Source organism: Peromyscus maniculatus, chromosome 16 (assembly GCF_049852395.1).
Source record: "Peromyscus maniculatus bairdii isolate BWxNUB_F1_BW_parent chromosome 16, HU_Pman_BW_mat_3.1, whole genome shotgun sequence".
NCBI lineage: Eukaryota > Metazoa > Chordata > Mammalia > Rodentia > Cricetidae > Peromyscus > Peromyscus maniculatus.
The window spans coordinates 68,190,672-68,218,654 of record NC_134867.1 but is presented as its reverse complement, the minus strand read 5'-3'; the positions used below and the strand labels follow the sequence as shown (position 1 = coordinate 68,218,654).

General features: G+C 36.8%; 1 protein-coding gene and 1 pseudogene across 2 annotated transcripts in view; one reads left to right on the top strand and one right to left on the bottom strand.

Annotated features, from left to right (window-relative positions):
• Lnpep (leucyl and cystinyl aminopeptidase) overlaps positions 1-27,983 on the top strand; it is a 98,952-nt gene that overhangs the window by 26,055 nt on the left and 44,914 nt on the right. For both annotated transcript variants that reach the window (XM_006975937.4, XM_006975936.4), the window contains exon 2: positions 22,277-23,117. In XM_006975937.4, coding sequence (XP_006975999.1) covers positions 22,300-23,117 — 818 coding nt within the window. In that variant the 5' untranslated portion in view covers positions 22,277-22,299. The remainder of the gene's footprint in view (positions 1-22,276; positions 23,118-27,983) is intronic.
• LOC143268939 (large ribosomal subunit protein uL23 pseudogene) lies at positions 26,472-26,985 on the bottom strand (annotated as a pseudogene).

The following is a 27,983-nucleotide window of genomic DNA, read 5'->3' as shown; positions in this document are numbered from 1 at the left end:
GAAATGTCACTTCTGACTTTGGGTATGCTCCCACCTACTGCCCTGGATACAAGCGGGGAGCTGACCAGCTGCAAATGTGGATATGCTGTGTATAGCAGTTTACTAATTTTCTATTGCCACCATAACAAATGATCACAGATTAGAGAATAAAATACAAACTTACTCTCCTATAATTCTGTAAATAAGATCCACCACATGTCTTACCCAGGTATTGCTAGTGCAGTAATGTTCTCTGCGGCTTTTGGGAGGAGCCATGGGCTTTCAGTCTCCCAGCTTCTGAAGGCCACTTACATTTCTTTGCTCCTGCTCCCCTTTTCATCTTCAAAGCTGCAAAAGGCAAGCCATGCCCTTTTTATATTACTTTACTATAATCTCTTCCTCTTACCTCTACTTTTAAGGACTGATTTGATTCTTTTGAGCACAGAATTATTTCTTCAGGATTGAGTCTGTTTTTCTTCATGATTATTATATATTAATTTTACTGTCTCTGTGTTTTGTTGAAGTATTCTATATATAGAATTGAGGAAGAGATACAATTATTGAGATTATTGTGACTTGGTTTATGTGATACCAGTATTTGATCCTTGGTCACTTCATCTAAATTAGCCACACAGTAATGATACTCACCTAATTTAATTGTTTGTTGAAATCTTCATTTTAACTTTTGTAATGTGTAGAGTTTGGTTTTTTGTTTTTGTTTTGTTGTTGTTGTTGTTGTATTGTTTTGTTTTATTTTTGGTTTTGGTATGGTAGTAGAAACAAACCCAGGAATTGTGCCTGAACCTGGAAAGATAAAAAAATTCCTGGTGACAGGAATTTCCTCTGTATTTAAAATCATAAGTCTTATAGATGACTCTAATGTAATAAGTAGTAATAAATGTATATTTCAATGTATTTTAATCCAGCCTACTTATTTTAAATAGTATAACTACGAGATTGCATAGACTGTCACTTACATAGTTTAAGTATAAGAAATGCTTATTACCTGATACCCTAAATCATAACCAAATTATAAATCCCCTGAAAAAATACAGCTACAGTAATTTAGTGCTATGAAAAAAAAATCTGAACTAAAACTTAAAAAAAAAAATAACTATGCTAGGCATGTGGCCCATACCAGTGTTTTCAGTACTAGTAATCTTTGCCAAGGTCAAAGCCAAGAGCATTACTGGGAGGTTGAGGCCAGCCACGAGTACATAGTGAATTTAAGGCCAGCCTGAGCCAAGAGTGAAATCCTGCCTAAAGAATACTTAAACAGCAAAATCAGTGCAAAATGATTTGCTATAAGCTTTAAGTTGTTAATTGGAATGAAGCGTATGAAAGAAAGAAAAAGAAATGGAAAATAGTAATATATATTTAAAAGATTTTTATAAAGACATTTAAGAATTTTGTGGAGTTTTATCACTTAGAAAACATTAGCTTATAGTATCTCACCCAGATACTTATTTTACTGTTTCAGAAATCAACAAGTAGTACTGGAGAAAAAGAAATAATGGGTAGTTTTTTCTCAAAAACATCAACTATGATAGGATGTGTTCTCTAGAGATATGAACTCCCCTCCCCCCAATCAGGTCTAGTTTGTCTGTCTGAGATTGGTATTGAACTTTGTTGCTTAGTTTTTACTTGTAAGTTTGACTTATGTAGTTGAAAGATTTCCTGTGTCCTGCCTAGCCTTTGGTTGGAACAGATCTCTCTCACCCATAGTCCTGCAGCTGCTTATAAAATAATCACTCAGAGGCTTAATATTAATTACAAACTGTATGGCCTATGGCTAAGAATTCTTGCTAGCTAGCTCTTTCATCTTAAATTAATCCATAGCTACTAATCTATGTATCTCTATGTGTTCTGTGGCTTTACCTGTATCCCATTACATAGTTCTCCTTGGATGGTGACTTGGTGTCTCCCCGAACTCTTCTTTCTCCTCTCACTATCTCTCTTGGATTTTCCCGCCTGGCTCCATCCTGCTCTGCTATAGGCCAATGCAGCTTTAATTATTAGCCAGTTGGGGTAACACATATTCACAGTTTACACAAAGATATCCCACAGCACTTCCCCTGTTCTGTTTAATCAAAAAGGAAGGTTTTAACTTTAACATAGTAAAATTACATATAAAGAACAGTTATTAAGCAAGAATTACAGTTATAATATCAAGTCTATTTGTATTTGACAAAATTAAAGAAAATATTCTATCATCTATCTTATATTTGTGAGTCTAAAGTTTCATATCTAATTTATCTTTTATCATAACCAATGAAAATTATAACTATCTAGTCTTCAAATACATCAAAGACCCCAGAAGGATATAATATTATCTGAGTAAACAGGAAGTGCATTGCAAGCAACTTCCATACATTCTAGAAATTACTGAGACACTTGGATGCCTAGACAGTCACCCAAAGTTCCTCTGCAACATAAGGGCATCCATCTTCAGCCTGTAGTCCTAGAGTCTCTCTATCGCTTTTCCCTGTGTCCTGTAGAATGTCTGGCAGTCTCCTCTGTGAAGCAGGAACCTGAAGGACCATTTTGCCTTGTTTTGGCAAAATCAGTGGTCATTTTCCTATGGGTCCTGTATGTCCAGTTTATACAACATAATATCAAGCAGTCCAGGCATGAGCAGTTTCTTGCCCAAATAACCAGTTTTGCCAAGAAGAAGATAAACTCCATATAGAGTATCTTTGATGCATATCTTCCTCTTTGGCGTAAATCTGTGCAGCCAGGAGCAGATGTGTTGTCCAGAAAAGTCTTAAGTTTTTAAAACATTTTAAATGCCATATTCTGAAGGTCTTTGAAGTGTTTGAAGATTACCTACCTAATTAAAATTTATCTTTGTGTACCTAAAAAACAACATGAGTATAAGTTTGATTATCATAAATGACTCATCATTTTGTATTTTTCAATTATATATTACAGTTTTAAATGATTTGCATAAACATAATACCTTAAACAAGAATAGAAATGTGTGTGTGTGTGGGTGTGTATAGTATAGCAAAATGAACTTTAAATTTGTATCAGTAAACCAAAATCCATAGCAATGTAAAACATTTCAAACAAGTTGCTCTTTAAAAGTAGATTCAATAATTTACCTTTCCATCCTATCATATCTATATCATATCCCCCTTTTTTCTTTTAGAAAGATATTGACTATGACCAATAACAATTTGTAACTAACCCCTAAACAAAGACAAACATTTGTAATTCAATTTTTGGGAATGTGGGTGTAGTTTTCTAGGCTACTTCCTGCTGATTGGGGGTGCTGGTGGTCTTATAGGGACATAAGGAAAATTTTAGGATTATGATCAAGTCTTGACTGGAGTAGTCTGTGAGGCTGTATTCTCTGAGCCAATTGCTTTGAAGCTGTTTTCGATGTTGGATCATCTGGAGACCTCTCAGGGGTCTTCCTTGATGGAACCATATTAACCTGGAAGGAATCCACAGCTTCTCGTCTTCTGTGGAAAGAAAAGCAGAACCTCTTTTCCAAAGTAACATATCCTTAGATATAAATTTTGAAGTCAAGATACCTTTAAAATATACATATTGATCTAACTGAATAGCCTTTACAATCAAATGTCTTTATGTAGTTAAAAATACCAAAACCAATATAATAATATGCAGTATCTAGATTCTTTATGTAATTTCCATCCTTATGTGGCTTATTATATTTTTTTTATATATTATTTTTTAAGACTTTATTTTATTTTTATGACTATATCCTTTCTCTTCTCTCTCTCTCAAGCCTATGTAAACCGTTTGGAGTTTTATTCCATCTGAATCTGTCTCATTGTGAATCTATAATCCTTCTCTGACCAGGAGAGATTTTAAACTGCTAAACTGTGTAGCTTGGACCAACACAGCAGCCTTGGCTGCTGACTCTGCCCCTATTGGCTAACCAACATGGAAGAGGTACCCAGGATAGTCAGGCTTACCCTGCCAGCTATGGGGTCCATGCTGCCACAAGGTAGCATGCAGATGGCCCAGAAACCTTTTTTGTGTGTATGGGTAAAAGCTAAATCCACCATGCAGCATGCTGCACAGCTTGGAGATACCTCTGTGTACCCAGGCAGGAATCCACCAGGCTGTGCTCAAGCCTGAATGCTGCGGCATCTCTGTACCATGGCCCGCATGTATTAGAGACACAAGTAGGAAGCTGTTTTTGACTCTGCTTTGTGTTCTTAGAAGCCCTTTTTAACTTCTTTCAGGCCTAATGGAAATTTGAGAGCTCCAAGTTGGTACATCACATGTAGTCAAAAGATTTCCTGTGTCCTGCCTGGCCTGTGCTTGGGACAAATCTCTCTTACCCACAGTCCTGTAGCCACTTATAAAATAATCACTCAGGGGCATAATATTAATTATAAACTGTATGGCCTATGACTAAGAATTCTTGCTAGCTAGCTCTTTCATCTTAAATTAACCCACAACTATTAATCTATGTATTGCCATGTTTTTGGTGGCTTTACCTGTGTCCCATTACATGTTGCTCCTTGGGTGGTGGACTGGCATCTTTTCTGCTTCTGACCCTCTTCCCTCTGTATCTTTGCTTGGATTTCCCACCTGGCTGTAAGTTTTCTTACCATAGGCCCAAACATCTTTATTTATTATCCAATGGGAGCCATACATATTCACAGCATAAAGACATCCCACAGCACTATTACTGTGATTATCTTTGATTAGATTTTAAGAATTTATTTTAGTATAAAAGTATGAAAATTCATTAAAATGTGAGTTCCCATTACTTTTTAAAAAAGGAGTAAGAATATCTCAAGCAGAAGTAACTTATAATATCAGAATGGACTTGCTTCCATTTATTCTAAGATATCTTATTATTTGAAAATAATTATTTGGAAAAAAATATTTGTAAAACAAAAACAAATGACTGCTCTGAGGTTGCTTAACCATTTCCTGTGACTCTGAGAAAGTGGTTGCTTTCAGAATCACTATGTTTGGCTTGCATGGACTGAATTGTTTCACTTCCATCTTCCTGTAGAGAATTTAAATTTTATAGACTGAGTAGGTTATATTTATATATTTTGGAGTGTGTGTATTTGTTTATCTGTATAATCAACAATTAAAGAAAACGAGGCTGTGAATTTGAAAGAGAATAGGGGGTGAAGGTTTTGAGGGAAGAATAGAAAGGAGAGAATAATGTAACTATAATCTCAAAAATAAAAATGATTATTTATAAAAATATGTTTTATTCCTGTCATTTTTAGTAAATAGCCTTCAACAAATGTAATTGTTTTTTGCATGAAATTTCTTAGGATTCTCTTAAAAGGCTTATTTAAGATTCCAGCGTTTGTTTTCGTACAACAGCACTTAGTTTTCTAACAGCAAACTTGAAGTTTCAGTACAGGAGACAGTAGATTTTTGTTTGTTTATTTGTTTGTTGTTGTTGTGACAGAATCTGAACTCTGTATGTAGACCAGGCTAGCTTCAAACTCAGACATCTACCTGCCTCTGCCTTCCAAGTGCTGGGGTTAGAGGTATGTTCTAACTTCTTAATTTTAATGAGAGAGGCAGAAAGTCCATCTTATTGCCTCAGCTTGGTAAAACAGTGAATTTAGGAAGTGGCAGAATGTCTGGTTCCAGAGAAGTTCTTAGCTATCCTCTGTTATTTCTGTTGCTCAGCGCAGTGTTATTATGTGAGAGAGCCTTTGGTAAGTGTTGCTGCTCATCATCATTGTTTGTAGGGTGGTAAGGCAGTCTTGTTGATAATGAAATCATATACATCAAACCCCTTAGGCTTAGGATGATAAGCCTACATCTATATACAGGAGTTTTTGTATGAAGAATGCAAATTGTTCTAACGACAAATGTTCTGTTCTTTCCTGTTTCTGAGTTGACTCTGAAGTAGCAGTGAGGCTCTGTGTGCATTGTCATCTCAGGTGTTCCATGGAACTGTAAACTGATAGGTACAGTGTGCTTTAAGTTTCATCTTTGGGGATAAATTGTTCTGTAAGAATAATTCAGGGGCATGTAGCTCAGTGGTAGAGCTTGAGTCCTCAGAAAATAAGATCGCTGAAATTGATGGTTATACTATATAATGAATAAGGAGATCATATGTTATTACATAGAATTCCTAAAATTTATGACTTAAAACAACAACCATTTTATTTGCTAATGATTCTTTAGCTCAGTAGTTTGGATTGGGTTTAGGTGAGTGTTTCTTCAGCTCTTCCTGCCTGAAGTCACTCTTAAGCAGTCATTGGCTAATTGCTTTGACTTGAGACTAGATGCTTCTAAGATAGCTTCACTTGTGTATCTGGCTGTGGATGCTGGCTATTGCCTGGATGTCTTTTAATGTGGTTCCCCCACCCACAAGGAAGTTAGCTTGGATTCCCTCTCACAGAACTGTAAAAGCAATAATAAATAGCAAAGTTTACACAGCCTCCCAAGGCCTGTCATTAAAAATTCTGCCAATATCTTTCTGCTTCATTTCATTTATTAAACCAAGTTACAAGGACTGTAAGAATTTAAGTAGTAAAGATTAAATCCCACTTCCTAAAAAGAGATCCCACAAAAGAGAAATAGCAAATACTATCTTGGTATCCAGGTTTCCTGATTTCTCTCTAAGCAAACAATATTGTTTTTTTTTTTTTTATTAACTCACTAACTTTCTATCTTAGCATATTTAAAACATTGTTTTTACATGTGTGAAAGTTTATTCTATTACATATAAAAGAAAAATTGGGTAATAAAAATGTCCAGCATACCCAAGCTCTATCTCTCAGGAATAACCACAGTTAATATTTTTTTTATTTACATTGTATCCTATTGGATATATATTTATTTAAAATTCTGTAACCTGCTTTTTTCCCCCTTAAACTGCATTTTGAATACCTTTCCTTACTTAAGGTAAACATATATTATCTGTCTGTATAATACTGTATTAAATATGAGCATACCCACCTGCTGCTGTTAAACAGTTAGCTGTGTTCTATGATTTTCCCACCAAAGGTTTACAGATTCTTGGGAATTGTTTCTCAGTGTGTTGTTGGGAGGTGATGGAACTTTTAAGAGGTGGAACTTGGAAGACTTTTAGGTGATTGAGGGCACTGTCCTTAGAAGGGAATAATGTACTTTTCCTGGAATCCTGGGTTAGCACTGCAGAGAGGGTTGTTACAGAACAGTGAGACTGACACCCCCTTGCTCTGGCCATCTTCCTGTCTTCCTCTATGTTCCTGCCATTGTAGTGCCGTCCAGCATGAAGTGATATATTCAAGGGAGCCTAATCAGAGCTACATGCTCTCTGGATTCACCAAGATCCAAAACTGTGAGCCAAGTAATCTTTTTTCTTTCTTTATAAGTACCCAGCTCCAGATATTTATAGTAAGAATAAATAGGATGAGTACAGTCTTTTGCCCTCCCCTCCCCTCCTTCCCTTTTCTCCTTCCCTCTCTTCCTCCCTCCTTTCCCTCCCTCCCACCCTCACTCCCTCTCTCCCTTTCTTTCTTGCTTTGTGAGAATACTGCTATAAACATCCACTTAAAACTTTTATTACATTTATTTATTGTATGTGTATTGGGTAGGGGTTGCATGTGGAGGTCAGAGAACAACTTGTACGCATTGGCTTGGTTCCATCCTTCCACCCTGTGGGACACAAGGTTCAAACTCTGGTCATCAGGCTTGGTTGCAAGTGCCTTTACTACTGAGTTATCTCACTGGCTCTAAACATTTCTTTTTTAAGTTTACTTACTACCATTTTGTTTATGTGAAAGTGTGACCATTATGTATGATATGTGTGTGTGTGTGTGTGTGTGTGTGTGTGTGTGTGTGTGTGTGTGTGTGTGAATGCAGCCATGCATGTATCCCAGCATAAGTGTGAGTTCAGAGGACAGCTTTGAGGAGTCAGTTATCTCTTTTCACCTTGTTGAAATACTGAGGCAGGGACTCTTGCTATTTCTGTTGGACTGTGCAATCCAGACTATCTTATCCACCAGCCTTTGGTAGATTCTCCTGTCTCTGTCTCCCATTTGCTATGGATGTGCCATTTTCCCATTGAATCCCATGGGTTCTGGGAATCAAATAGGTCTACAGGTTTGTTCAGCAAGCATTGTTACACAGTAACCATCTTGCAGGTCTCTCTCTCTCTCTCTCTCTCTCTCTCTCTCTGTGTGTGTGTGTGTGTGTGTGTGTGTGTGTGTGTGTGTGTGTGTGTGTAAAACCATTCTCCAACATATCCCTGTGTAATTGATATTTTTCTCTTGTGGACTTACTTGGTGAAAAAACATTTTAGAACTTGATATGTATTGATGAGACATGAATTTAAGAATCCTGGTATAAGCTTATCAGTAGCTATAACTTTGCCAAGCTGGGTTTGTTGTGCTGAGATCATGTTAAAGAGAAATTTTGAAAAGCTAGTGAAAAATATAAGCCATAAAGAACATCTTCCCTTAACATTTTACTTACAGATTAAAATATACAGACATAGTTGCTATGTTGGCTAATTGACTAAAATTTTATCTAGTGTATGGATCTGCTGATGGAAGTTCTTCATCTTGTTTATTCAGGTGGAAACTTATTTCCTTTTTCTACAGGAAATTACTTTTTCATTTTTTTTCTCTTTTGTGTGTTTCTGTTAAGGATTGCAGTATACTGCTAAGGACTGATGTATGCTGCAGATGTTTCTTGCCTCTACCTTTAATCCCTTATGTTCTCTTTGCAGAGCTTCCAGGCACTACTAATACTTTGTGTCCTGCAGTTCTCTAGCAGATTTCTTTTCATCTCCAATGCTTTCCTACATAGATGCTTAAAACATGTTTCATAGCTGCAAAATTAAACCAGCTAGAAATTCATCTTTGTGCTTCTCTCTAGTACAGAAGTATTAATTTCTGCTCCAAGTATACAAAACTACAGAAAATAGAAATTGTGAATAGGCTCTTCATGTAATACAGTAAATAATTTGCAAATGGTAGAAATTTGACTTGGTTTATCAGTTTGGTAAATTATACTTGGTGTCTGTAATGCTGCCCTTTAGGTTATTTTAAACAGAAAAGCTTGAGAATTAAAAAAGTTAAATTGCCTTCTTACAAATTATAGTTGTAAGACTAGCTGCAAGTTACCTTTTTTTGTTATATAAAGGCAAATGAGCATAGTTTTAGGTACACTCAATCCCTAGGGGTGTTAGGAACAATTGTAGCATCTTTCATGTCAAGGCAGCTGTTTGGCCTAGGAGGTCAGATGAGTTAAAGCGTGAAATGTGAACATTGAAGTCTCCAGAAACAAAAATATAAATCCATAGTCACTGAGGACATACATGAACACTATTGTAGATCTTAAAAGAAATCAGTGTTTTGGTGTTTGTGAGTCCCAAGGAAAAAGTGAGATTTCTGGACTCTTTTTTGTTTTAATGACTTTATCTACTAATGGGATGCAAATGACATCTTAGCAATGATCTACTGGTGTCCAGTAGAGATGAAATGTGGCTACTGCTCATAGTCTCTGAAGTATGCCTAGGCCTTCTTTAAGACTTGGTCCCATTGTAGATGTTAGAAGGAGCTTGTTAACCTCATAACTCCTCATATGTGAACTCTATCATTCCCTGAATATCAGTAAACCTAAGTTCAGTTTTTGAAGAGTTAATGCATAGACCAGGGTAATCTTCATTAATTTTGACTTAATTTTAATGTGTTGGATGCTACTTTTATTTCAGATGTTTATTGCAGGCTTCTCCCCTTTTGGCACATTTACCAAGGTGAAATGACATGAATCTCTGCCTCAAAGTTTATATGTGAGTGAAGCAAAATGTTTTAAGTACAGTTTACTTAATAGAAAAATGTCCTGTTCTACAGAGTAAACTAGCTCTTAGAATTTTATTAATCTTGCTTCTTTCAATTTTTAATAATAAGAAAGAAGTCATAAGTATTACAGTACACTCATTATTCTAAAAGTAATTACAGTGCAGATTTTGGACTCAGTATTCCATCCTAAACTCTAAAGTTCCCTGTATAATTTCCAGTCTCCAGGTTTGACAGGTGGTTAGTGGTGTGCAATGTGGAGAGGGAGGTGATTCATGATTCTGGAATAACTCTTGACTCTCCTTGTACCCTCCATAGAACATTGGCAGTGCTACTGATATAATTAGCATCACACAGTCTAATTATAAACAAAACTCTATGTACAGTGGTTACCAGGAAGTAAGCCTGTGCTGGATAATCTTTCAAGTTGGCAGGATTAGTTTAGAATAACAATGTGAAGTTTACTAAAATTCAAGTTGTTTTTTCTTGATTGACCAGAAGGTTTACTGTGGAGAGAAAGTGGATTATGCGACAGTAATATCTGTGGAAATCATGGTTATTAATTTTCAGGGCCTGTAACAATTATTTGCCGTAGTATTTCTATCCTTTTCTTCCTGAGAATTATGTATCTTGTATTTTATGGTATAGTCATTTAAGGAGTATTCTTAAAATAGTTGTATTAATTTTGAAAAAAAGGAGTATTCTAAAAATAGTTTATTAATTTTGAAAAAACTATAGAGATATGAAAATTGCATTGGACTGATATAATTTTGAAAAAGGGGAATGGTGTATGTCATGGGGAGACTAAGAGGTAGAATAGGGAGCGGAGAAGTGCTGTGATAGTCATGCACCCTTCCCGTATTTGTCTCACATTCTATCAAACAGACCAGCCCTGTGCATGGTGTGTGCTTTGTGGAGTTCTAAAAGCTCAACTGAGACAAGGACTGATTTAGTTAGCTTATATATAAGCCTGGTCAATGGGTTTCTGAGATTCAGAGCAATGGTGCTATTATTACACATAGCCATAACCTAAATTTCTGTGTAGGATGGTCATATTTTTGCAAAAAGGAACCTCAGAGTTGTGGTTATCTGAAATGAAGTAAGACTTTTAAAGCAAATGCTTACACAAATGAGCCCCTTTGCCCTTTTCATATTCAGAACTACACAGTTAAAAAATTTAAATGAACATGTAAAAGACATCTCTTTTAAAGAAATAAAAGGTACAAAAATTAAAATATAGAGATGGATGGGGGCTTTTTCCTGGGCAGTGGGGAGTAGGAGGTGTATTTTTTTTTTTAATTTTTTTTTTTTTTTTTTTAGCTTGGGCATAGTAACAGCACCTCTAGCTGGTTCTGTTTGCCAGAATGCTTTGAAAGGGCAGATGCTGTCTCTAGCCTGGGACTTACTTCTGATTTGCCTTTAGTTAACTGGATGAGACTTTGGAGGAGTGAACACTTGGTCTTGGAGCTGCACCAGTGTTTGAGATGTGTGGACTTTTAGGCCAGTTCTTAGAAGAGGAGTGTTAGAAGCAGAGCCCTGCTTGCCTTCCCCACAGCGGCGTGCTTTGCTTTGACCTGTTGTTTTTGTTTTGTATCGCGCTGGTTTCTGCTCTTCTTTATTTCTTCTTCTACTTTTGGGGTACTTGATTTCTTAGTTTTTCTAGCTCCTTAGAATGAAAAGTTCTGTTATTAGTTTTGAACATTTTTCTAACACAGGCATTTAAAGCAAAACAAAACAAAAAACCCTAGAAATTTATATTATTATTTGTTTTAAATGCTTTCTAAATTCCTTGTGGTTTCTTTAACCAGTGGGTTGTATGGGGATTTTATTTCCCCAAATACCTAGAAATTGTCTATTAATTTACTGTTTGAATTTTTGATTGTTTCCATTGTGTCCTCACCGCAGCTTTTATTTATGTGGTTTACAGATAACAAATATCTACAATGTTATTTCTTGCTTTAAACATATTCTTTTAAGAAGATTCTAGATAAAGAACATATTTTTATTTTTAACACTCATATTATTTCTGTTATTTCCCTCTTTCTACATACCTTCCCATATATCTAATATTTTTGTTCATTCTAAGAAGTCTGCTCTATAATTTTTTGTAGTATGTAATTGCTTGAGATGAATTCTGTCAGCTTTCATCTATGTTGAAAGTACCAACATAGTATCCTTGTTTCTGAATGATACTGTTTTGGGGGATAGGATGCAAAGTTGATGTCATGGTTTTACTCTTGGCCTCTTAAAAATGCTGTATTATTTGCTGGCCCAACTATTGCAAGACATTAGCGTTGCTTTTTCTTAAAGATAATGTGTTATTTTGAGGCTTCTTTAAAGAGTTTTTGCTTCTTTTTGTTTAGGCAGTTTGGTCATGGTGTATCTAGTACATTTTTTTTTTTAAATTTATTCTTCTTGTGGATACTCTTAACATTTTTGTTATTAAACTCAGGAAATTTTAACTATCATTCAAATAATTCTTTCTGTCTCATTTTCACATGAGTCTTCTGGGGCTCTTGTTAACTTATGTTACAATATTTTATATTAACCCATAAAATACCTGATGGAGTATTCCTTTTTCTTCAATATTTTATCCCTTTGTTCCTTAAATTGGTAATTTTTAATGGCCTGTCAAACTCATATGGCTTTTTCCCCCTGCTATTTCCAGCTGCTGTTAAGTTCATTCATTGTTTTTTTTTTCATTTTAATTATTGAACATGTCAGTACTGCAGTTACCTAATTGTTTTTCCCGTGTGTGTGTGTGTGTGTGTGTGTGTGTGTGTGTGTGTGTGTGTGTGTGTGTGTGAGTGTTTTCGAGGAAAGGGGGTGTGTTTTAGTTAGGGTTTTTATTGCTGTGAAGAGACACCATGACCACAGCAATTCTTATAAAGAAATACATTTAATTGGGGCTGGCTTACAATTCAGAGGTTTAGTCCATTATTGTCATGACAGAACACATGGCAGTATGCAGGCAGACATGGTGCTGGAGAGTTAGTTGGGAGTTCTACATCTGGATCCACAGGCAACAGGAAATGACAGACACACTGAGTGTGGCTTGAGCTTCTGAGACTTCAAAGCTCACCCACTGGTGACACACTTCCTCCAGCAAAGCCACACCTACTCCAACAAGGCCACATCTCCTAACAGTGCCACTCCCTATGGGCCAAGCATTCAAACACATGAGTCTATGGGGGCCATTCCTATTCACACCACCACAGGGTGTGTTCATATGTGCATGTGCAGAGGCCATTGGAAGATGCTGGGTGTCTTCTGTTGCTTCCTGCCTTGTTCCTTTCAGACAGGATCTTTCACTGAACCTGATGCTCACAGTTTTTGCTAGGCTAACAGGCCAGCAAGCTCCTGGGTTCAGCCTGTCTTCTCTGCCCAGTGCTGGGTTTACAGGAATACAGGATCATGCCCACATTTTTTACTTTAGTGCTGGAGATTTAAACTCAAGTCTTCATGGTTTTGCAGCAGTTATTCTTACCCATTGAGCCATCTCCTCAGCCTCTGGTCCCTTATATTTAGTTTCAGTTTTTTTTTGGTGAAATTCCTGTCTGTTCTCATAGTCCTCTGTTTTACTTTTTAAAGCCAGTTTCCTTTATTCTTTTACAGCAGCTGTTCTAAAGTTAAGTGCAGCAGCTAACTTTTGTTTTCTTATGGGTCGCATTTTCTTGTGTCATTAAATGACTAGTGATTTTCTTATTACATTTTGGACAGTACTGAAGACATGTTGTAGAGGTTTTGTGTTTGTTTTGTTCATATTTTTCCATGGGGTGTAATTTTAAAGGCAACTGAGTTACTGGCTGATCACTTGCTTATAGGCTTAGTTTTATCTCAGGGCGATTCTCAGGTCTTGCTAATTTAGCAAGACTCAAATTCTTTTTCTCTTGTGGGTTTCCTTAGCGCTTGGTCTTAGACTTTTTTAGTGTAGGTATACAGTAGAACTTACTTGAGGGTGTGATTTCTACACCCTAGTCTTTCAAGTTGATGTCAAATGAGTTCTCTTTGCTGTGATTGGGTTGTACGTTGGCATTTCTCTATATTGCTTGACCTCTAGTGCTTCTGTTTCCTTTTAGGGATATTGTCCCCCTCTTTTATGAGGGTATGTGCTGTATTTGACAAAGGGCTCTCAGAAAATCCTGTACAAGACTATGTGGTCCCTGGTACTCAGCTCCATTTCTCCCTTGTCTCAGTCTCTGTCTGCCAGTCCTGTTCCACTTGGACTCCAGCTTGTCATTCTACTATTGGAAAACTGTCCTAAGGCAGAGAACCAGAGTTATTTGGGGCTCATTACTGTGTGGAACAAAGGTTACAATCTTGTGATTTAGATAGATAAAGAATTCACTAAGAAAGGAAAATGAAGAAGTAGAGTTGATTAGATATACTGTAGTGCAACTACAGTGGAAAATAGCAAAGAGAAGCTGTCTAGAGGCATTTTTAGGGGGCTGCTTTTTATGGAAGTGGGGTTTTTGGTGGGCAGCCAAGCAGTGTTTCAATGTCACCATGCTCTGAAACACTTTTAGTAGGGGATTGTTGTGGTTATCAACAGTCTGGCCTGGAGGCAATAATGGTCTTGCTCTGAGTCAGAAATGGATCAGCATAATTACCCATCCTCAATTTACATCACTACACGTCTCTTTTTTTCCTTAGAGGTCACATACTTGATTTGTCTCTTGTCCAATATGTGAAAACACTTGTATCATTTGTGCAGATGAATAATAGATTACAAGAGGAAGAACAGTTTAGTGCCAACAACAGTTTTGATGATTGGGACAGCAATTTTAATGTGTTGAAATGAACTTTAACTATAGTCGTAGCTTATAAGAAAAAAAGCATATCTTATTTCCCTTCCTCCCTCCTCCTTTTTCTCTCTCTTCCTTCCATAGGGTCTTGCTGTGTTTACTATGCTGACTTTTTACTCCTGTGGAGATCTTCCTTCCTCAGCCTTAGAAGTAGCAGAACCAAGAGGTGTATGCCACTGCACTCAGCTGGGAAAAGTAAATCTTAATTCCTTCAGGGCTGAATCATTTCTCCACGATTGTCTTGCTTCATATCTCCAGCCATATACTCACTTGTTCACAAAAGAAACACACTGAGTTAAAGGAACTTGAATGAAGTTTACAGCTGGAGATAGTCTAGAATATATTTTATAAATGTTTTTCCATGCACATATACATTTGGCTGTATATCAGTAGGTCATGGTGGGGTGTAGCAGGAATCTTAAAAAGTCTTATTAATTAAATCAAACCTGAGGCCAGTTATTGGGGTGAATACTGGAAGACCAGAGAGACAAAACAAGCCACAGCTAACCTCACCTGGCTAACTTCTCAGCTGGTCTTGTTTCCTTAGACTGGAGGTCTCTGTGTCCTCACATCCAAATGGCTCTCAGCTGAACTGTGCTGCTAGAAAGCCTGAAAGCTTAGCCAGCCAAATGCTTAACCAGCCAAATGCCTCTAGTTTCTGGTCCTCACGCCTTATATATTTTTCTGCTTTCTGCCTCACTCCCTGGGATTAAAGGCTCGCTTTCTGGGATTAAAGGTGTGAGTAACCATGCTTGGCTGTATCCTTGAACACATGGATTTCAGCCTTTGGAATGCTAGGATTAAAGGCGTGTGCTACCACTGCCTATCCTCTATGTTTAATATTGTGGCTCTTCTGTCTCTAACCCCAGATAAGTTTATTAGGGTGCACAATATTTCGGAGAACACAATACCACCTCAGTGGGGGTTTCTCAGAAGCAGAGCAATGCTTATTAAGTATTACAGCCTCATTTGAATAAAGCAAGCCTTGTTTCTGCTCAAGAAAACTTGTTTAGATTAGGCTTTGGGGGGGATTTTGGCTTGTTAATTTAAAAATACATACTACTTCATTTTCTCAGAAAATGGGATGACTGTGTAAAGGGATTGTATCTGTGGAAAGTTTGCTTCTTTTAATCCAAGTCTCTTGCTATGTTGTAATGGTTTGCATTTTGTCCTGTCCTCCAAATTGCACCTCAGTTAATCACTCTCTTGCTAGCAACCCCTGTATCCTTCCCCTGGCCTCTTACCACATCCTCCTTGCTTATGAAGCTCTGGAGTCATGATTTGTTTCTGTTATGTTTTAATTTTTGTCTACTTTTCTATTTTAATTGTGATAAAATACACAGTCTTTCTCTCTAAGCCGGGGCTGGTAAGCACTGGGCTGTGTAAATGTCTCCACGGTGCCCTGCTCTGCGGCAGCACTCCTTGATCCTCTTTTATCATTCTCTCCAAGTGTCTTTGCTTTCTCTATTCTCGCCTGTTGTGCTGGGCATATGGACTTGTTTCTCCTGTCACAGAGTTCACAGAGACTGTCTGGATCTCTTTTTGGGGATGTGACTCTTCTCAGTTTTTACCTTCAGTTCTCAGGCCCAGAGGAAAAGTGGTTTAGTCATGATCATCCTCCTTGGAGTTCTTGTGACCTCTCTCAATCACTCTGAGATAATGTCCTTGTGTTTTCCCTCAGCTCTACCTCCACACCCACATTTTATCTTTCTTTATTTTTCCTTTCCCATAGCAATGCATGCTTAAGTTGCTTCCACCTTAAATGTAGACTAACAAAAACAAAAGGATTTAACTTTCTACTGAAACTATATGTATGTACAGACATATACACACATATACATACATACATACACATATACACACATACATATAACACTGATCCTGCATTTTTCCTTACAAGCAGCCATGTACCTTGAAAGAACAGTGTGCAGCCCTTTCCTTCAGTTGCGCCTTGCTTCCTTGGGAAACTGGAATAGCACTTGCATTCCCATCTTTCCACTGAAAGCACATCTTAAAAAGTCCCTGTTTTTTTAGTTGCCAGATGCAGGGAGTGGGAGGAGATTTCTAGTCCTGTTTTTACTTGACCTTTCTAATACATTAACTGTCAGTCCCTTTCCTTATGAAACCTTACAGTTGGTTCCAGGCATAATTTCTTGCTTGCTCATCTCTTCTTTCTTAATCTCCTGTGCTGCCTTTTTTCCTCTGTCCACTTTTAGAAACTGATACTGTGTGACTCTTGTCTCCCTTTGAATGATTTCAGCCACTATGTGATTTAAATTACAATTTAGTATTCTTAATCATCTGTCTCCATCCTTCCTTTGAGCACAAGACTCACTACCACAGTCCTTATAGCAGTCTTATAAAATCATGGTGTCTACATTGTAGGCAAGGAGACTAAGACTAGGAAAAGTAACCTGTTTCTGCTGTAGTAGTCAATAAAAGAGCTAAAATTTAAGCATTCATCTGAACATGAAACTATAATCTCTATATAATGCTGTTAACTAAATAGTTCTAACCAGCTGACAAGCATATTAAATATATCATAGTTCATATGCTGTGCTTACCTTATTGCCATTGCTTTCTCTCATGAGTTGGTGGGGGCGGGGGGGGGGTGTGACACAAAGGGTTAGGGAGAGAGATGAAGAAACTACAGAGAGACAGACTGAAAACCTATATTCTCAGTCTCAGGGTCTGATTTTCCTTCTTTCAGTTTTCCCAGCTGCAGTATATCTGTAGGACTTGATAGATGCAGATTTCCCTCTGTGTTGCTACCCCACTGGTTCATCCAAACCAAAGGAGCATCATTGTGTGCTTCCTACCTGTCATGTGATTGCCCTCCCCCACCGCATCATAGTCTAGGACTTCTTCCTCTGGACTACCATGGCCCAGACCCATTGCTTTCAGATTATCTGACCCGAACAACCAAGGTGTCTTGTTTTTTATTTAGATTTTTGTTGAAACATTGCTGATTATATAAAAAAGAATTATTATAAAAATTTTAAAAGATATGCAAAAATAAGTCTCATTTTAAATAGCATTGAATTCAACAGACATGAAATTACTCTGTCAGATTGTAATAAAAGGTTTTAGAAGCTAATTCTCTATGACTGTCCTGTCACAGATGGATAATAAACAGTTTGCAGTTTAGATCTGGTCCATAAACGTTGAGTCTAGGTACAGCATCAGAGGGATAGAAATATCTTCAGTTTTCTTAGATTACAGCCACATGGATCCATGTTATTTAGAAATTAAATTTCAACTAGGGATTTGTTGGGTTACAGACAGCATCTATGTGTAGCTTTAGAAAGCTTCAGAAAACACTGCTTCTGGGCTGGAGGGATGGTTCAGCCTTTTAAGGCCAGGCTCATAGCCAATACATCAAGAAAATATGCTACTAGTTGTTTGCTTGTTTTATTTTTCAAATGTGAAAGCTTTATAATATGAATTATTACATATCAAGCTACTTATATATGCTAAGCAAGAAAACACATTTGTATTCCAGTTAAATTACACCTTTACTGTTTATATATATATATATATATATATATATATATATATATATATATGTGAAACTTTACTTTCTTTTTGTTTGTTTTTTATTTTTGGAAAGGGAAGGGGAAATGATATATATTATACTGTATATATAGTGTATATCATATAATATTATACTGTTTCTTAGAAGGAATAAGTCTAATTACAGTATAGAGTAACCTTATAGTTATGCTAAAATTAAAGTGTATTGACTTAAGAGTCAAGACAACATAAAAAATAGCAGATTGAAAGTCTTTGATTGGCTTGTAATAACATTGGGTTTCCCCAGGTTGATATTTAAATGGAAAGAACTGTATACAGAACTGTGTGCTTGTAATACTTAGTAAAATATGGCAGATTGTTTGGTTTGTTTTACTACTAGAAGAGTAAAGTTCTATGTAAATATTAATCTGATGAGGTGTTTAATAACAAAAATAAGTTATCTGCATTTTGACAGATTACTGACTGGCCAATTCTCAGATTTGATGAGGACAGGCCATATTAAATGCTCAACTGTTAAATATTCCTTGGCTTTAAACAGGTCATTGCTGAGCAGTTGTGTTGGATAATTTTTATGCCAACTTGACACAAGGTATGGTCATCTGGGAAGAATTTTTTTAAAGAATAAATAAATAGATAAACAAACAAACAAATAAATAAATAAAGGAAAGAAACTGTGTTTCTCTGTGTAGCCCTGGCTGTCCTGGAACTCCCTCTGTAGACCAGGCTGGCCTTGAACTAGTTGATGAATGGGAATGCTCTAATATTGAGCTGATTCTCTACCCAATGATAGTTAAGTTAAACATTTACTGAGTAAACAGTGCTCATGTCTGCATCTGGCTTGGGGTGAGATGCTTAAGGAGCATAATTTCATCTCATAGGAGCTTAATCACATCAGAAAGGTTAAGATCTTATTAAGGGCTTACAGACAAATTTTAACAATATTTCAATGTGAAACTGCATGAATAGAATGAACACTTGTGGTGTTTTGGATGAGAAATGACCCCCATGGGCTCATGTATTTGAACACTTAGTTCCCACTGGGTGGTACTCTCTGGGTGGTTATGGAACCTTGAGGAGGTTGAGACTTGCCAGAGCAAATATATCACTGGCGCATGCTTTGAGAGTTTATAGCCTCACCCCACTTTCTGCTCCTCTCTCCCTTCTCTCTCTCTGTCTCTTCTCTCTCTCTCTCTCCTCTCCTTCCTGTGTGTGAATGGAAATATGGTCAGCCAGCTTCCTGTTCCTGCAGGCATGGCATACATTACCTGCTAAAGTGGACTCTTAACTCTCTGGATCCTAAGCTAAAAAAACAAAAACAAAAACAAAAATATTTTCTTCCTTAAGTAGATTTTGTTCTTGATGTTTATCACAACAGAAAAGTAACTAATACAACCCCCAAACCAATATCCATTGACACCAGTCATCACAAGGCAATATGGGGCACTATTGGAAGCTTAGAACACCAAATTCTAAGAGACAGGATACTGTAACCCCTGTTTTCTACACACACCATTCACAGGAGGTGGGTAGGTGGCTACTTTGCTAAATCCACACCTATAAATAAGTAGAAGTTTTATTCAAAGAAATCTTTTTAAGGTAGCATAATTTTTCAGAGTGGAGAAGTAGAAAATGGTTGACTGTCTTACTCGAGTTTCTGTGTTTCCAAAGTCAGAAGTGCACAAAAGTATGAATGACAGCTTACTCTTAAAAATAAAAAAGAATGAGTTTTCTTGATGAATGTTCTAGTGAGTTTAGTTATACATTAACAGGTGTGTACCAAAGTGAATGAAGGTAGAAAGAGGAAATCATGACATCCAGGCAGAAGGAACTAAGGAAAAAAGGCTTGTGGGGAAGAGAATGCAGTATAATAATCTGGCTTGTTCTCAGATGTGTAAAACAGACTGCTACGTCCTGAGCACACCCAGGACTAGTAGGATTGATATTTGAATGATTTGATCAATGCTTCTGAAATTTACATGCATGAAAGTCACTGGGTAATTTCCTAAAATTCATACCTAGGAGGGAAGGAGTTTGCCTTTGTAAGAAGCTGCAATTTAATATGGGTACTGTGGTCTTCATTCTGCACTTTGAGTAGCACAATTGTAAACTTTACCCTAATATTAGCAGTTCTTTTATTTTGTGAGTTATGAGTTACTATTGTTTTCTTTTTACTGAGCACTATCTTTTTCTGCATATTAAGTAGTTAAAATGTCAGTTTTGTTCTACTGATGATGTATCAAATTGTTAAAAGCTCTTCCATTTCACTAAACTAACATGGGTCAGAAGATGCAGTATATTGAGATTAAAATTTGAAATAATTTTTTTTAGAATGTGGGCTTAAATATCAATTATACAAGTAAATATCTATATGACTTTGAAATTAAATTAATCCACTTCTGTTTGGTTTTTTTCATGTCTTAATTTTTGCTACTTTATAGAACTGTTGTGAAGATTAGAAATGGTAACTGTAAAGTGCCTTGTGAGAACAAGTTAAAGATGATTTCAGTTTGTTAAAATCTTGAAATCCCTTACAAGATGTGATTTTTTTAAAATACAAAATATTGAATGTCCCAAATCTAAGTTATTGATAGATAATCTTTGCTTCTTGAGACCTTTCTCCTCCGTGATTCTTGGCAAATGGGGTAAATGTAGCTTAGAAAAGCTCCCACCGCTTCAAGATATGCTGGCACTCATGGTGTTTGTTCTGTTTTTAAGGATGGGAAATGTTGTACTTGTGAAAGTTACAGAAGGGTGAAAAAACAGGTGTTTGAACTGTAGTTTGATCTGTTTTCTAATTTTTTTGTGCATGTTACTATTTCTTGCTTACCAAAATTTCATAAGTAATCTTCTTTCAGTTTACTATGGTGCAGAAACATCCTTTACCTGAGGGAAACAATAACCCATTCTTTTGATGAGCCACCTTTTTAAGCCTAGAAGCAGGTAAAGCCATTTGTAATTTGCCCAAAGGAGAATGGAATGTAGAAAGGAGACCCTCATAGGCCTTATAACTAGGTTTGCAGTATTTGGCCAAAAAAAATCTGAGCTACAAGTGTCCAGACCCCAGAAGAAAGGCATTGACTGCAGTCCTTTTGACCCCACTTAGGGACAGACCCAGGCAAAGATGACCAGAGTGACATCCTCTAAATTCAAGCCTGGAACCCAGGGTGTTGGGTAGGACCGTATAAAGAAAGTATTATAAAACCACAGCTGTTTTTTTTTTAAAAATTATAATTATACTTTCATTATTAAAAGAAAACAAATTCAAATAAAATAAATATCACACACCAAAATTAGTCAGGCCTCAAATCTGTATACATCTCAGTAAGCTTCTATACAGGCACAATAGCCATTCTTTTTCACTATCAGAATATTTTTGTGCACTTAGTGACCACTAACAATGAAAAAATCTGTTACAGAAAATCAATTAGCTTTATACCATCTTTCATTAATATTAGCCTGTTTGCTAGGATTTTTTTTTGGTTGATGACTGTAGTAATATGCTTTTTTATACATTCTTGAGTTTTTAATGAACAACTCAAGAATGCCATAAAGCCTCTATGTAGCATGAATCTTAAAAGGTCTTATTTATTAAAATCAAACCTGAGGCCAGGTATTGGGTTGAACACTGAAAGATAAGAGAGACAGAACAAGCCATAGCTAACCTTACCTGGCCAACTTCTCAGCTGATCTTGTTTCCTCAGACGGGAAGCCTCTGTGTCCTTGTGATCCAAATGGCTTTCAGCTGAACTGTGCTGCTCAAAACTTAAAAGCTTAACCAGCCAAATGCCTCTAGTTTCTAGTCCTCACGCCTTATATACCTTTTTGCTTTCTACCATCACTCCCTGGGATTAAAGGCTCGCTTTCTGGGATTAAAGGCGAGAGTCACCATGCTTGGCTCTTTCCTTGAACAGATGAATTTCTGCCTCTGGAATGCTAGGATTAAAGGTGTGTGCTACCACTGCCTATCCTAAGTATCTAGTGGCTTTTGTGTTCTCTGACCCCAGATAAGTTTATTAGGGTACACAATATTTTGGGGAACACAATACCACCACACCTCTAATTCAAATAGTGTTAAGGTGGAAATAAATCTTAGTGATTAAAAAACTCTCTAGTGATGAAAAAAACACTAAATTTGGTGTTTCCAAGAAACATTGTATTATGAGCTCTCCCCCACCTCTGTCTTATCATTATGTCTTAATTTTGTAGATCGACTTCAGCTTCCAAGGAATATGATTGAGAACAGCATGTTTGAAGAAGAACCAGATGTGGTAGATTTAGCCAAAGAACCTTGTTTACATCCTCTGGAACCCGATGAAGTGGAATATGAGCCCCGGGGTTCAAGGTTATTGGTGCGAGGTCTTGGTGAGCATGAGATGGATGAGGACGAAGAGGATTATGAGTCATCTGCAAAGCTGCTGGGCATGTCCTTCATGAACAGAAGCTCAGGCCTTCGAAACAGTGCAACAGGCTACAGGCAGAGTCCAGATGGGACTTGTTCAGTACCCTCTGCCAGGACCTTAGTGGTCTGTGTTTTTGTCATCGTGGTTGCTGTCTCTGTGATTATGGTGATTTATCTACTGCCTAGATGTACCTTTACCAAAGAAGGCTGCAACAAAAAAAACCAGTCAACAGGACTAATTCAGCCATTTGCCACAAATGGGAAATTGTTTCCATGGGCACAAATTAGGCTTCCCACTGCCATTATGCCTCAGCGCTATGAACTTAGCCTACACCCAAACCTAACCTCAATGACATTCAGGGGCTCTGTGACAATTTCACTTCAGGCACTTCAGGCCACGTGGAATATCATTCTCCATAGCACAGGACATAATATTTCAAGAGTGACATTTATGTCAGCAGTTTCAAGTCAAGAAAAACAAGTTGAAATCCTGGAATATCCATATCATGAACAAATCGCCATTGTTGCCCCTGAAGCCCTTCTAACAGGACACAATTATACCTTGAAGATAGAGTATTCGGCAAATATATCTAACTCTTATTATGGGTTTTATGGCATCTCCTACACAGATAAAAGTAATGAGAAAAAGTATGTAAACCTAAATGGTTCTTGTTCTATGCTTTTCCACATGTAACTTCTGCAGTGCAGACCTTTTGCTCACACCATAGATGTTTTTACATGTTTTTAAATTTAGGAAGCTATGTGCAAAACAGAATGGTTCTATGGAAGAATACACTTTTGTCTTAGGCATAACTTGGAGTGAGTATTGGGGTGGAAGAAAATAGGAGTGTATAGTGGAAGGGGATGAAAGAAGATTTATTCTCTATCACAAACTAATAAAATTTCTGTGAGCATTTTATGTTTTATGGGATGAATAGTGTCATCCATCCCTGAAGTTGTAAGTGGCAGAGTGAGTGGTATGGGCTATCCTGCTAGCAGGCAGAAGTTTTAGGAGATACTTAATGAGTTGGAGAAAGACGGTGTGAAAAGTGGCATACATACATATATCATTCTTTGTGCCCTTAATCTTCACTGGTTTCCTTTTTTTTTTTTTTTTTCTGTTTTTTTGTTGTTGTTTTTCGAGACAGGGTTTCTCTGTGTAGCTTTGCGCCTTTCCTGGAACTCACTTGGTAGCCCAGGCTGGCCTTGAACTCACAGAGATCTGCCTGGCTCTGCATCCCGAGTGCTGGGATTAAAGGCGTGCGCCACCACCGCCTGGCACTGGTTTCCTTTTTAAAATGCCAGTTTGACTATGGAATCTTTAAAAGTATAGGAAAGAATCACATCTTTAAAAAAAAGGTGATTCAGAATATAAGAGTGTTCCACAGCCTATTTGGATCATACTTTGCTGTTTAATCTTCATAGTCATATGATACATGGGTTTTATGAGAAATGTAGGGTACATTACTATGGAATGTTCATAAATAATAGTAATGTCATTTCTGTGCACAAAGACTACTTAGATGTGCTTTATGTTAGTAGAGCATTCTTACATAGTACACTCATAATACTCTGTAGACCAGTTTAAGAATTATTGACACTGGCCAGTTGGCTAATATATATTGATATATTGTTGTTTTATTCAATGTTTCAGAGTTTTTTATTTTTGATTCATTGAAAGAAAAAATATTTTTAAAAGAGTAATTTCACTAACTGAAAATAAAAAGAATATATTAGCTCTTTTTTTCCAAGAGACATATTTAATTAGCTATAGAATGGATATTTCTTTCTTAGCTTTTGTCAAATGATAGAAATTTTTTTTTTCTTTCTCAGTCATCAAAAAGCACTCAAGTACTAAATGGATTTTTTTGGTACAAGGCTGCAGCTGTCAATTGGAAATTAAGAATCATCAAAAGCTGCTACAATTTTTTTTTTTACATCAAATTGTGCATCTGATTTTCACATATATTTTAAGATTTTATATACTGGTAGTTTGAATTTGAAACATATGGTTTTATTTTAGTAACCTCTACTTATTATGAATGTCATCTATTCATAATTTATATACTTTTTAAGCAAATAGAATGTTGTCTGTATATTTCAGTTGTTGAATGATTATCTAAAATTGAACACAAATTTGTGATTGTAATGGCATCCTTGGAGTTTTAGCTTTAGTTATTGGTTTGTAATCTCTGTTATCCATAGGAAATACAGTATTCTCACCCTTTTTGCATTGTACATTTTGTATGTAGAATGATCCACATATGGATAGTGAAATAGGTAGTTGACATATAGACAGACACACCATCCACATTATAAAATAGTGACTTAGTATTGCAAAGAGAACTCTAAGACAAGCCCCAGAGCTATCTCATCTAATTTGATTATTTCCCTGGAATCTTTGGACCTATTGGTACATAATGGGAAGAATGAGTAGTGTGCAGTGGAATCCAGTGATGTTTTAGTATAAACATGTCAGTTCTTGACTTGGGCTGGATTGAGTCCTAGTACATGCTAGAAAAAACTGTGGGTCCTTGAAACTAAGAACTAGAGAATTTAAAATAGTATTTTAAACTGAAATTTTGGAACAAACAGAATGTAAGTTTATTTACCTGCTTGTTAATAACAGCGAAGGCCCCACATGATTGTCTATCTCGATAGAGGATAAAAGTTTAAATCATTCTTACCTTCGGGTGTCTGAAAACTATTAATCCTAAGAAATTTTGTGTGGGTGTGTATCTTACAATTTTGCTTTATTTTGCTGGAGACTACCCCTGCTATAATTAGAATAAATATTTAAACTGATAAAATGATTAGGGGGGTATATTTCTTGTTGCTTGGAAGGTAGCTTTTCTTACCACTATACCACCAATGCTCTTGTTGCCTGGAAAATCATAATGTCTGATGCTTTGAATAGACACTGCTTGTGGTCAGGAAACTTTACCTACTTTCCACACTGTTACATATGCCTATTCTTATCTCTGCACTTGTTTCCATTAGTAGAAGTGGTCATGGCCTTTGGTATAGTCCTTTTGAAGTTAGTTCTTATTTCTAACAGTTTGAAGATTTTCATTATCTGGCCTTTGTTTTTTCTCACAGCCCTTACTCTCCTATCATGTTGAACTCTGTATTTCCTAAAACTAAGGATAACAGTAGCCAATACTTATTGGGAACTAAAATACTAGAAACTTCTCAGAGCATTTTATGTTTCTTTAGTCTTCTACCTTGTCAAACTCACTAAGAAATGCTAATATATTCATAATAGCCAAGGGCAAAGGTACATACAGTAAAGTCTGGAAGAGAGGGAACTCAAACCTATGTTTCTTAAGCACTGTATTGAACTATTTCCCCAATTCACACTTTTTTTTTTTTTTTTTGCACGTTGTTTTTGCCAGTGCTTAGGATTCTCTTACTCAACTCCCAGCTTGTCTTCAAATAGGCTTGAGGAAATGCTGTAACAAAACATAGTCACAAAGAAAGAATAGGCACCAAGTATTAAGAATAGAAAAGACGTATCTTCAGAAAGCAGTATTCTCAGAGACATTTGTGTGAGATAGTTATTATATTGCTTTAACAATAATTTGTTTTGTTTTGTTTTAGTTTGGTTTGGATTTTCATAGAATTTTAGGATATATAGTCAGGCATCATGGAACACATGTGCAGCCCTAGCACTTGGGAGGTCGAGGTAGGAGGATCAGAAGTTCAAGATGTGTGTGTGTGTGTGTGTGTGTGTGAGAGAGAGAGAGAGAGAGAGAGAGAGAGAGAGAGAGAGAGAGAGAGAGAGAGAGAGAGAGAGAGAGAACATGTGTATGTACACATAGTGAATATGAGGCCAATTTGGGCTATTTAAGATCCTGTCTCAACTGGGGGGTAGTGGCTCACCCTTTTTATCTATCTATCTATCTATCTATCTGTCTGTCTGTCTATCTATCTATCTATCTATCTATCTATCTATCTATCTATCTATCTATCTATCTATCTATCTATTTATTTGTGGTGGAAAAGTATATTTAGAATTAGCCGGCTGGACTCAGTTTAGATGATCCCAATTTTGTTGGCAACATCCAGAGCATCATAGTCAGGAGGCAACCGAACATACACCTGCTTCTCTCCATGAGGCCTTATGAGAGTGCTGACTTTGGCCACATCAATGTCATAGAGTTTCTTCACAGCCTGTTTGATCTGGTGCTTGTTGGCCATGACATCCACAATGGACACAAGTGTGGTGTTGTCTTCTATCTTTTTCTTGGCTGGTCAGGGGGAATTTGATGATGGCATAGAGGTCAAGCTTGTTTCTGCTGGGCGTGCTCTTTTGAGGATATTTAGGCTGCTTCCTGAGCCGCAGGGTCTTGGGCCGCTGGAACGTGGGTGATGTGCAGATCTTCTTTTGTGGCTGTGGACGCCTTTCAGCACTGCCTTTTTGGCTTTCAAGGCCTTCGCTTTGGCTTCGGCTTTGGGAGGGGCAGGAGCTTCCTTCTTCGCTTTCGTTGCCATCTTGGCGAAAAGGATTGCGTATTCTCGTTCGTGGCTCACCCTTTTAATCCCAGCATGGAAGGCAGAGGCAGGTGATCTCTGTGAGATTGAGACCAGCCTGGTCTACAGAATGAGTTCTAGGATGGCCAGGGCTACTCAGAGAAACCCTGTCTAAAAAAAAAAAAAAAAAAATACAAAAAACTGTCTCAAACAAAGGGAAGATCATTATGATGTAACTTTTATCCATAAATAGGTCCTCTAATGTGAGTAACAGGGATATAATGAGACTTTATCCTGTTCCTTTTACTATGTAAGAATGTTGGCAGTTAGAAATGGCATGGTTATCATGAAGTTCATTCTGCCTTTTCTGGGCCCATCCTTGTCAGGAAAGACAAAATGATTTTAAGTGTGGGAAGGAGTTGTAGTTTCCTAGTATTAGTAGTATGCATCTATATAGAATCACTTATGTAGTATACAAATGTTTTGTTTTATTGTAAAGTTTTACTGGATTCTGACAAAACTCTGGGCTTGATGCAGGGAATCCTGTCTCAATCATAATATATAAGATAAAAACACTGAGATATAGGTTACAAACATAACAGTTATATGGCTAATAAGTGTAGACCCCCAAATCTAGTTTTCTCTTTTCTGCTTGTCCTCTAAAAGTGGAGTCTAAGGACCTAGGAACAGAGGGTACCATGACCAAAGTGCCTATGAATGGTATTTAAGCTGGTACAAGAGAGGTGCACTAGCCCTGATACATCTTCCACATGATGATCAGCTTTCTTCCTTGATTAAAAATCTACCATTAGCCCTTGTTTCTTTTTGTACTTTTCACATGACCTTTAATTCAGTTTCTTTGTATGTATTATAGTCTTAACTGCTGCTATTGTGGTGTAGAAAGGAGAACATCCTTTTTGTTTATCTCTGAAATTAAAAAGGAAAGCAGAATACTGTTAAAGAACAACTGCTTTTATATTTTCATGAAAGTTAATGTTGTAAATTTGAGATTCAGTATTGCAAACCCAGATGTTTAGTAGC